We start from the raw sequence: 11,928 nt of genomic DNA, 5'->3' as shown, positions 1-11,928 counted from the left end.
TTGATTTTGTTATTAATGCTGCGTTGAACTCTGATTGAGTTAGGATAAATTTGTATGTAAGTTTGGGTTCGCATAGGTACGGAATCTTGGAGGGGAACCTTGCCTATGTGCCGGTCATGGATCCGGGATTCGGGTCGTGACACAAGCATTGCTTATCCTGCCTACTTTTGTAGACTTGTTATGGCACCAAAGGACTGCATCGAAATTTGCTCAATTTGAGAATGAGATTTAATTTTTAAAATATTTTTTTATTTAAAAATATAAAAAAATAATTTTTTATTTTTTATATTAATATTAAAATAATTTTTATTTTTCAAATTAAAAATATTTTGAAAAACATAATCTATAAACTGATAAACAAACGTAGCGCCAAACAGCTAGTAACCTCATAGTACATGTCTGAGACACATATTTAGGTTATGCTATGTATGACTTACCAATCACAGAGAGAATTTAAAAAAGCCATCCCTGATCATGACATGAAGACAATAGTTTTTTAATAGCTTTGATTCAGGCTCAGTTCCACAATAGACAAATCGGCTTTGGACAAATCCTAGACTTTATTCTGTTTCCAAGTACCTGTAATGAAACTTGACAAAATACTATGGATCCTGTATGACTTACAAATTAAAAGGTGTCCTTGGTTTCGGACATGGCAGATCCAAATTTGTACCCACAAGTAGCCAAAACCTTTCGGCAATGAGACTATGGAAAGCACATACTTTTTCTTTTTTTTCTATAACATTCTTCCTTAATGATTTTCTCAACTTTGGGGTTGGTTGAGGCTTTGTTGTCGTTGTTGCTGTTCAACTTAACCTGGCACCTCGAGAGAGAAAAGCTTGTAAAATCTACAGCTAACAGAAGCTTCATGCTGAAACTTCAAAATCTTTCGTGGACAAGATGTCCAAAATAAGACATAAAACCAATTCCTGCAGGTCTATTGACACTTCCTCGTCAGGCTCATCTCCAGTGTTTCCTTGGGCCCGAAACCCCTGCTGGGTTCTTATTCATCAATTCAGAAATATCTTTTCACACACTTAGTCTAGATTTTCAACTGGCGAGGTGCACGGTATCAGAATTCCTTGGCTAACAACTAATCTCACTCTTTTGATATCAGATGGACGCCACACTTGACGACGACAAAGCCATTGGTTCTTTCGACAGACAGTTCCACTTCTTCTCCACCTTCCATTGCACATGGAAGCCGACTAAATGTTACATAGTTTACCCAAGAATGATATTCAGGTTTTGAATAATATAGCGGGATAAATGTTGACCAATGAAACAATCGAACATCTTTGCTCTTATTTCTAATTGTGGCAGAAGCATAAGGTAGGGGTAGTCTTCTTTCGCTAGCTCCGCAGACAATCCAGACAATCAATCCTTGAATTTCACTGTCTTGTACGAAAAAAGATATCGATGATCCATCTCCACGATGACTGAACCAATCGGGTATCTCACTGTCGCAGAGGCAAATGTCAAGATGCTCACCCTTGAACGATGCCTATTTTAAGTAAACAAAGCTTAGAAATCCAAGTGCAAGAGCAAGATTGAAAGCAAAAGATAGGGGATAGTACCTGAAAGAAGACTCTTCTTGAAATTATTTTCCAGTTTGCTGCAGTTGTCAACATAAATGAGTGGTTTATTTCCCATGCTCACCCTGAATATCAGCTAGTTGTTGGCAATTAACTAGATACATATCAGGTACGTTTTTTGACTGAATAGATAATCTTTCTATGGATGTGCAATGATACACCATCAAAGAGTGCAAACTTGAGGGAAGATCTGAGATTGATAGAAGATCTGCACAATGGTACAGGCACAATACAAGTAGCTTGGGAAGTCTATCTATGCCATTAGACAGATTATTGAACTTGTTTCTTGTGAAATTCAATTCTTGAAGTGAGGATAACCCCCCAAGATCTGTCCCATCAGATAGACCACAGTAACTCAGATCTAGTCTTCTCAATGAGTTTAAGCCAGTAAAAGTTGGAAGCAAAGCTCTGGGGTTTGAAATTCTTGGTGAAAGCCAAGGTAAAATATGTGAAAACCACGATACTGATGATAAGTTATATTTGAATCCACCCAACGATAAATTACTGAGGTTCTCCATATGTCCAATGGAAGATGGTAGTCGCTCAATTGCAGTTCCATCTGCTAGAAGCATGGTTAAGGCTTCCATATCACCCAACTGCTCGGGTAATTTCTCAAGGTTTATGCACCTGGAAATGTTTAGAGTTTCAAGGCATTTCAAGTAGCAAATGCTTTCTGGAAGATTCTTCAGACTCTTGCGTCCCTCCAAATTCAACAAAGTCAGGCTATCCAAATGTCCAATAGATTGATGAACCTCAACTAAACTTGTGCAACTTTCAAGTATAATTCTCTCCAGACAAGGGAGTCCCATGAAGTGCGGTGTTGTAGAAAGGTGCACAGAATAGCTGAGGTTTAGGATTTTCAGCCTGTTGAGAAACTGATTCGAAATAGAGAAAAAGGGATCAATATACATGAAACACAACCAGCAAGTTAAATAATTCGAATTTATATTGTTAAGAACAAAAACATATTGTATATTTCATACTTTGATCCCCCTCCAGACTTCTCTCATGTTGCTATACTGCATATCAAGAACTACTAGATTGTCTAGTTGGAAATCTCGTGGTAAAGATTTCAAAGGGCATTGATGCCAACATAGCCATGCCAACTCTTTGGAAAAATGCTCATAGCATCCAGTGACATGTGCTGCATTCATTTGGAGCAACCTTAAACATCTCATCTCTGCAAATGATTCTGTGCTCAAAACTACATCTTTTGATGCTTGTAAATCAAGAGTTATACATTCCACTGCTTCTGTTCCCTACAAACACCAGCTGTTGATTGGTAAATACAGTCTATAATTACGAGGATGTAATTCCACACAGAAGTATTTATTAAAAATTCCTAGGAGAATTCTAAATTCCCTCCTAAATATTAGATAACTGATGTGTGTTTGGGAACTAGTACGAAAGTAGCCTTCATGTAAGTGTATGGGAAGATGTAGTTCAAACAGTAGTACCCAATGTGGAGAACAACTTGGTGTTAAATTTTATATATGTCATGCATTGTTTGCAGTTTTCTATAATTAATTGGTCAATGAAATAGACTTTGGCCAATCACTCAAAAAGATGATCAGAGATCAATTATGTGCTTTCAGAATTAATAGCAACAACCGGCACATGTTCAATATCCTAACTGAGGCGAAATCCTGAATTAAACAAGTGATTAAATTAGTAAAAAGTATTAATGAAATTCCAATTAATCCAGATTTATGCAAATGCAAATATGAAAAAATATAAAAAGAAAACTGAAAAGAAAGGGCACACGCACTAGTCTTTATGCATGTAATGGCTAGAGCAACCTTGCTTGTTCTCATGCATTTGTTAACTTATGCTCACAATAACATTTGGTTCTTACCATCTTTTTCCTGAGTACATCCAGCACATCCTTCTGAAACCAAAGTCTGCTGCGTTTTCCTGGATGGTTAGGTGACATTTCACGGATGATCTCCCTTCCCATATCTCCTAATAGATCATGCATCCTTAACTTATTATGCCAGTTAGTTGTTATAAGTGATCTCTGCATTGGAACCTCAATACCAATTCTAGAGTGGAAACCACAGCCATCAAGTAATGTTGAAACATAATCCACGTCCATAACAATAAAGAAACATGCGATCTCAAGGAATATACCCTTTATATCATCGTCATCAAGTGCATTGAAACTTATTTTAAGTTTTCTCTGAATTTGATGGTGTGGAATTTTTTTTAATTTCTTAACAGCACTTCTCCATTCACCTATGCTTCTTTTGCACAAATAAGAACCCAAAACTTCAAGAGCCAGTGGAAGTCCTAGAACATACTGAACTACACCATTAGAAATCCCCAGAAATTCTTCTGTTGGACGATTCTCCTTGAAGGCATGTGCAATGAAAAGCTGAAGGGACTCGTCATGATTCAATTCTTCAACGAGATATTTATTGTCCACATGAAGTTGAGTTAGCAAATGTTCGTCTCTTGTTGTAATAATTACTCTACTTCCAAGGCCAAACCAATTTCGCTCTCCCATCAGTGCACCTAGTTTTTTCAACTGATCCAAGTCGTCAAGAACAACAAGAACTCTTTTGTGACGAAGTCTTTCTTTGATCAGAGCGCTTCATCTATCAACATTATTAATCTTAAAGGTTTTTGATTGTATGAGATCAGAAATGAGTTGTTCTTGTAATTGAACAAGACCACTGGGTTGTTCTGAGATTTCTTTGATATTCAAAAGACAACAACTTCCTTCGAATTCATTGCAAAGTTGGTTAAATACGGCCTTTGCTATGGTTGTCTTCCCCATACCTCCCATCCCATATATATGCCCACTGTTCGGACATCATCTGTATAAATACTTAACAAGGAAACTACGTCCTTAACTCGAGAATCAATACCTACTGGGTATGAGGCAACAGTCAAGTATTTGCAGTTCAGTTTATGTAAAACATCTTCAACCATTTTTTCAATAAACTTTGCTTCGTGTCTGTTCACAGAAATTAAAAAGGAAGTCACTAGTGACATGATAAGCACGCCAAAGTGAAATTGTTACACAAATCATAAAATTATGCTAGCTAATCTATAGTGTTTAGTAACCATATCAAGCTAAGCTCACATACCAGCTAAAAATGAGGAACAAGATATAGCTGAACTTATCTTTCCACTCCTCCTACCGGTATTCTTAGTGTATTGTTGGATAAGGGGCTTAAGTATGTAGTCTATTGCGATGCTGATAACTTTTCATGTTCATTGTGAATAATTGACTATGATGATACCCTTCTCTTGTCTTCTCTTTTCCATTCGAAAAGAACAAATCAAATGGCCTTTTCTTCTTGTCCTGTGAAGTCTTATTCTGGACTCACCACCATTTTCTACTCGCTAAAGCAATTTATATTCAAGCAGTTACCCACCTCTTTTTTTATTTAGGCAAATGTGAAGGGCTTGTTGAGTGTATAATTCTACAATAGTGATTCGACGAGACTCGAGAAGTTGTGAAATTAAATGGGGGCATAGATGATAGGAGGCATTTTGCAATCATTTGTGATATGTGCTCAATTATCTTGAAAAATTTATAGCGATTGAAAAACGAAGAGAAAAGAATAACGGTAAAGGATGATGGAAAGAAAAGAAGTACCCATTTTCCATTTCTTGGAGATGTAATCCAGAAAGATTTGCAGCCTTCACGAGAACTTTTCTCCACTTGTTGACCATCTCAATATTTTCCTTGAACCGTTCTTCATGTCTCTTAAAAGCTTCTGCAAAACTTGCTGTCTGTTTTCTAACATCGGAGGGATCGATGTCATAGAAGATGGGGACATCAATTTGACCGATGGCACTTTTGCACGCTAGAATCTCTGAAAGTTCACCGTGACACCAGGTGGAGGAAGCATAGCCTTTTGAGAAGACCAAAATAGCAATTCTTGATTCTTGAATTGCTATTGAGATTATAGAAGAAATGTCTTCTCCTCTAGGAAGCTAATCATTGTCCCTGAAAAGTATGGATTCATTCCTGCATGGATTTAAGCAGTACAAAGATGATCTGTGAAATTCTTCCTGGTATCTTTGCCTCTAAAGCTCAAGAAAACCTCATTTTTCCATCTTGGTGCCGATGATGATGAAGAGAAAGATGGGTCTGAATTTTTCCTGGTAGCCATAGAACGGGCACTCATTGGTGAAGGTAGGTGTCTAAAGGAGAAATTGCTTATGGTTCTTAAGTGCACTTTCTTCACCAGCTCGGGATGCGAAAGCTTCGATAGCAACCGGAATAAACGAATCAAGAGAAAACAACGACCTTTTTATTTATTTATTTTTTTTCCAGAGCTTATGCGCAGGTTAAGCTGCCCTTTCCGGAAGATACAGGCTTTTGATTCTTGTCAGTAATTTTTTAAACAGGCAGCAGAGTATACAATTTGGCTAACAATTAGAACAAACAAATTATACTTTACAGACAACACTTCAAGGTTTTTGCAAGCGACAAATCGGCTACCCTTATCTACATTTTTTTCTGGCCATAATATTTGCATGAATTTCTTATGGTTACATGGACACCAGATTTAGTAATAGCCACATTCAAACAAAAGAGAACTGTGATCCAACTCTAATAACTGCTGCAGAGGTTTGACTCACTACAACATGGATTAGATAAACGACGCTTCGCAGTTGAGATGAGAACCTCAAAAACTAATTTCACTCATCAATGTTGAAAGCTTGCAACTCAGACCAACACAGTTCTCTTTTTCCCAAAAATCAAAACCTACTGTTCAATCTAATTGCAGTAATGTCCCAAGTCACTCTTTTCTTGTCCCCCCACTTCCCCCTCTATGCAGCGATCTCATCCACCTCAGAATTAAAGACAAAACTCGGAAACGTTGTTGTGATGTCCCTGCATTAATTTCCAGAAAGAAAGAATAAAATTACTGAGAGAAGAACTCATAACAATCCGCAAATTACAACTAGGGTCTAAGAGATGTCTTATTTTGTACCTCAAGTAGGGGAGAGTCATTATCTTTAATAAGGATGGGTTTCTACATACAAAGTTCTCCCACTCAGACTTGTCTATCTTCCCATCTCTATTTACATCAGCGTCCAAGAAAGTCTGTTAAAGCATAATTAAAAACTAAGTCAAGAGCTTCTAGGAAATTGAAAAATATAACAAATGCTCGAATACTATAACATAAAAATAAAAAAATAAAAAACACATGTCATCATGCACTGAACATAGCTCAACGAGGCATGACAACCTTTTTGCTTTATGGTTGGTATAACAAGTGTGGACCCAGATCCAACCGACCTAGAGAGATTTTCCAGTTTCTTGGTCTATCATAATCAACTTGAACTTTTCAATTGCTTTTTAAATTGCTAAACAAGAAGATCATAAATTTGATACCATTTTGCTACTACATGGCAGCGCTGGATCCCAATCTAAACAGATGAACAGTTTGTTGATCCTAAATTAATATTAAACTAGCAAAATGCTGAGAGAAGGTGAATCGGTTAACTTAAAAGAGACATTTAAAATCCAAAGTAATCCAGCAATAATTCACCTTATCAAGAATTATCTCAACAGTCTCATCAGCCAACTTCATTTCCGATTCACAGAGAAGTGCAATCAACATTTGCTTAACCTGTCAAACAATTACAAACAATGAGCAGGTCGGCAGGTAGTTTCAATAAAAGGATAATCAGATGAAGTAACAAGTCTGGGAGATGTGTTGAGCTTTCTCTTCAATAAGCTTTGCATTTTTTACATAATTATTTAACTTAATGATAAGGAAAGCCATAGAGAAATCTCATCGAATTGAGAAATATATCATGGCCAGATGACAAAAGGAATTATTTAGAATCAGAAGAGTGCAAGAGTTATTGAATTCATACTAAGGAACCAAATTTTTGTCCCTCTTTGATGATTTAAGCTACAGCTAGTGCCATTGAATAGTAAAAATGACAATTTCAAAAAGCATAGAAGGTTATTATTTATCTGACTTGTATATCATACAAAGCGACCAAATCCTCCTAATTTATACGCCCAGCCACAAAGTGGATGCAAATGCTAAATGAATTACTGTGAACAAGGAAATTAGCAACAATGCAGCAAAATATCAACACCCAAGCCTCATTTAACTAGCCGGGTTGTCAAGAACTGAACCTAGAACAAACTCAAACCCTGACCAAACCATACCCTCTACTGATAATCTAAATCCTCTACACATCTTCAGCTGTGAACATTCAGATATGGAAGCAAAAGTGGCAGGTAAAAGAACAACACAAAGAGACATAATAGTCAAGGACCATCTTTGCATAGGACTTCTGTTTGCCCTGACACTCAGGGGGGGGATTGTTTGCCAGTATCTAGTCATGCGCATTTCTCTCATTGCACAGGTAAAACTAAGAATTCTAAATCTCACTCATAAAATTCAAAAAATGACCATTCTCAAACCTCTTGGCGCTCAATGAATCCCGTGTTATACAGATCATATAGTTTAAATGAGACTGCAAGAAATTCCAAACAGTAGAAGTTAGTGGACAGAAAAATGAAATGAAGCAAGGTCGTGCAGAATACAATGAAAACTGCAGTTTATTCAATTGAAAATCATCAGAAATATGTATTCAACTTACAGTCTATCTTGTCTTCTTGTGAGGCATTGGGATGGAAGACATTGAGTGATCTAACAAAATCACTGAAATCAATGACTCCCTTTTGCTTAACATCAAACAGCTCAAAAATCTGCAAGCAGAGTTGTTTGAATATCAAAACTTATCCAACTGAATGAAATGAGATGAGGGCATTGTTTATAATGCTGGTTATGACGAAAATACAAATCTTACAAGGCGTTTTAACTTACTGCAATTATTAGTTGGTTCTTCTTATAGTCTTATTATTAATATAGTGAAAAAAGAATGGTTAAGTAGCTCGCCCCATATATAATTTCAGGACAGAGCCATGTACACCATGTACAATTGAGATAACAAAAACTGTAGTGCAGGTCAGGACAAAAAGAAAAAAAAAATCTTTTTAAACATTATACTGGGTTATTTCTCCGTTCAAATATTGTTTCTTCTCAATAGAGAAACTAAAGATAAGATAGATACCCTATTTGCAAAGAGATTCTCTTTCTTTCTGTTTTTGAAAAGAGCCAACTGAAACTCTTCCTGCATAAACAAGAAAATACTCACTGCCATATTTTGCATTATAATTTCCACATGCTCTTTGATCTGATAATGCCAGATGAACATCCAACAAACATCACAGTCATATTAGTCATGAATAAGTATATGTATTATAATGAATGGTTGAAAATATGGACATTTTGGATGAGCGCAAACACAGATAATTTGGGTCTTGTGTACATATTATATGCGTGACAGAGATCAACCTAATATGGTTGAAAAAGGAAAACTATTTACATAAGAGAGTGTGCTGCTGAAAATCATAAAAGATCAGTATCATTAGTAGTGACATCATCGTGATTAGTATTGAAATCAAACATTCTACCATCTGTGACCACTTGTAGCATTAATCAGTGCATAGCATCCTCTAGGTTAAACAGTTCTGCCTACATGTCTTCAAATAAGCTTCACATCACACTATGTGAGCAGAAACAGAACCCAACTTCAGAAACTCCATTTCTTGAATGCTATCAAATATATAATTCTAAGTTCTTCTGTTTTTTATCCCGTGAAAACACAGGTTAAAACAACAATTCAAACCTTCACTTGGAACTCTTCAAGTCGAAAAGACAGCACTCAGGAGTAGCACAAACTGAGACTGCCACATAAAGAACCTTAAAAGAAAATGTACAGAAATGGACCATCTTTGCTGAAGAGAAAATTTCAGTAAAAGAATAGGTAATGGGAGATGAGGAAGAAAAGAGTTTTGGGTTCAAGACAACGTTAGTGATACCTTGCTTATTAACCCATCATCAACCACAGAACTGCTAATGCTCTTGTATAGTTCAAAAAGTGCTTCAACTTCACTCACACTAACTGCAGGATCAAAAAATGGCACACATATCAGAGACTACACCGAAAAATTAACAAGCATGCAAAGGTGAACGTACAGATATGTCAATGCACGGTCTCAATCGCACACAGACACAGCAATAAACAATGAAATGAAAAGCATGCTAACCTGAGACACTGAAATTTCATACCCAAGACTTTCAAGAAATAAAAAATAATAATTCGGAATATAGTAATAGTCTTTTTATTAAAAAAAATTACAAAATTAGATAACAAACGAACCACAATTCAACATAATTGGGGTTTATGATCTCCAAAACAAAAGAAAGTTTTCTCAATGGCCAGAAGAGGGCCCACACATTTGACAATACAGCAATTATAGCTGAACTGTTTTGAGTTCACAGCACTCAAAAACTCGAAAAAATGATTTAGAACCATGAGTTTGCAACCCCATGAATGAACAGAGTAAAGAATAAGAAGAGGTAACTTACAAGCTGTTTGTGAGGCAAGGGCAACAGGGTCCTCGTGTCCAGGGAACTGTCTTGCTACTTTAGAACTAAAACAGCCCATTTACTGGCAGAAAAGGGGGGAAGCTGGAAGGCGGCAGCCAAATACCAGACTTTTGAAGCCTAGCCTTCACTGACTACAATTCATCATCAAAATCATCTTTTTAACCTTGCAAGTTTCAAAACCCTCCATGTTGAAAAGATTGCCACCCACGCAGAACAGAATTAGTAATGCAAATAACTCCGAGTAAAAGAGCTCAACTTTCATTTAACTTGATAAACAAACAAAAAACCCAGGTCAGCAGTTTCTGCTTTTCGATCATTTCCACCGAACACAATCATGCTTGATAGAATTAAAATAAAACAAGAGTAAAAAGCTTTAGATTTCACTCGCTGCAATCAACAAAAAACTATTCGACTCAATTTATATATAGCTTTCACCGGCTAGAATTCAATACTTACAAAACACAATTAACGTAAAAAAAAAAAATCATTTCAAAAAAAGAAACGATATAAACACAAAATTCTTCTTTTCCTCGCATTTCTCTCGGACCAAAAAGAAAAGAAAAGAGAACAAACAAACAAACAAAAAGAAAGAAAAGCACCAGAAACCTACAAGTCAGTAAAGAAAGAAAGAAAAAATCACAATTACACTTGATTAATTACAAGACAAGAAGAAATTAGAGAAGCAATCACAATTAAGACATGATTAATAAAAGGACAGAGGAGGGAGACTTACCAGAAGCAAGAAGAAGAAAAATGAAATCTTGAAGTAGAATGGGAGACAAAAAAACTCCCCACGGAGGGAGAGGGAGAGGGAGAGGCAAATATAACTCAGCTTAGCTGGAGAAAAACAACTATACAGAGAGAGAGAGGTATTGTGGAGGGGTGTGACAATCTGTGTTACTAACTGTACTATATAGACCGTAATCAGACGGCTAGTATTGATTTGATTTCTCCTATCTTTTCATCACAGAACTCGCCGTGAATGTTTCACCCTGTTTTCTCTTTGACCTTTTTTTATCTCTCTCTCAACTCTCAACAAAAATATTCAAAAACAATAAAAGAAAAGAAACCGATGCGGCGGATTTTGAAATTTTGACAAAAATAAAAACAAACTAATAACGTGTCCGAGTGTTTGATTAAAAATAATTTTTATGGATTTGGTATATTAATATTAAAAATAAATATAAAAATATATTTTTAATATATTTTTAAATAAAAAACAATTTAAACAACAGCAAACACATATACAAAAAAAGAACTTTGATGGTTCGGCTAGTTTATTTTTATATTTTTAAAATATTTTTATAAAATTTTAAAAAAATTATATTTTTATTTTAATTTAATATTTTTTTGTATTTTTAAATTATTTTGATATACTAATATCAAAAATAATTTTTTTAAAAATAAAAAATACTTTAAAAAATAATTATAATTATATTTTTTAAACAGATAAAAATATTAAAAGAAAAAACAATGGAATATACTCCTTTGCTTTCCAGGATTCTACTTTTCTTTTTCTTTTGGTTGGTTGGGTGGTTGAATTCTTCCCGGCCGACCTAATCATGGTCTCATCTCAGAGATTGAACACTTAGGAAAGGAAAGGAAAGGTGATCATATGAATATTTGATTCCATATTAACTGTTTCTTTTTTCGGAATTTCCATCTTTTCTCTCTCTCTTTTTTAATCTATTTTGACAGGCCCGCCTTCCGCCATCTTTCTTCCCCGCATGCATCTCGATTTAATTTAGAGGCTGCGTTGTCATTGAATATTTGCGACTCTAGTTATAGCTGTCCATATCTTAATTATAGTTGTAATTAAACAAAAATTAAAAATTAAAAAAAATGGTGAATTCATTATTTATTTCTTTACAAATTACAATGTTTTTTTA

The 11,928-nt window shown here is 35.4% G+C and overlaps 1 protein-coding gene and 1 pseudogene across 5 annotated transcripts; both read right to left on the bottom strand.

The window, feature by feature from the left end:
- Positions 1 to 1,388: 1,388 nt before the first annotated feature.
- On the bottom strand, positions 1,389 to 5,885 carry LOC105130949 (TMV resistance protein N-like; annotated as a pseudogene).
- A 103-nt stretch (positions 5,886 to 5,988) lies between these two features.
- CBL1 (calcineurin B-like protein 9) lies at positions 5,989 to 11,064 on the bottom strand. 5 transcript variants are annotated; one of them, XM_011033684.1, is made up of 9 exons: positions 10,773 to 11,059; positions 10,019 to 10,220; positions 9,469 to 9,551; positions 8,658 to 8,717; positions 8,184 to 8,292; positions 8,005 to 8,057; positions 7,112 to 7,192; positions 6,551 to 6,663; positions 5,989 to 6,450 (listed from the first exon to the last, which is right to left on the bottom strand). In XM_011033684.1, the coding sequence occupies exons 2-9, from the start codon at positions 10,095 to 10,097 to the stop codon at positions 6,387 to 6,389; spliced, it is 642 nt and encodes a 213-aa protein (XP_011031986.1). In that variant the 5' UTR covers positions 10,098 to 10,220; positions 10,773 to 11,059; the 3' UTR covers positions 5,989 to 6,386.
- Positions 11,065 to 11,928: the final 864 nt, after the last annotated feature.

This window comes from Populus euphratica, unplaced genomic scaffold (assembly GCF_000495115.2).
Source record: "Populus euphratica unplaced genomic scaffold, PopEup_1.0 scaffold43.1, whole genome shotgun sequence".
Lineage (NCBI taxonomy): Eukaryota > Viridiplantae > Streptophyta > Magnoliopsida > Malpighiales > Salicaceae > Populus > Populus euphratica.
This window is presented reverse-complemented; position numbering and strand designations above follow the sequence as displayed.

Bases quoted from the DNA above. Each gene is read 5' to 3' on its own strand.
- CBL1 (XM_011033684.1), bottom strand. From the start codon at position 10,097: ATGGGCTGTTTTAGTTCTAAAGTAGCAAGACAGTTCCCTGGACACGAG. The intron at 8,058-8,183 runs GTAAGTTGAATA...AATTTCTTGCAG, and splicing joins ACAAGAAGACAAGATAGACT to TCTCATTTAAACTATATGAT. The intron at 6,451-6,550 runs GTACAAAATAAG...AAATTAATGCAG, and splicing joins ATGACTCTCCCCTACTTGAG to GGACATCACAACAACGTTTC.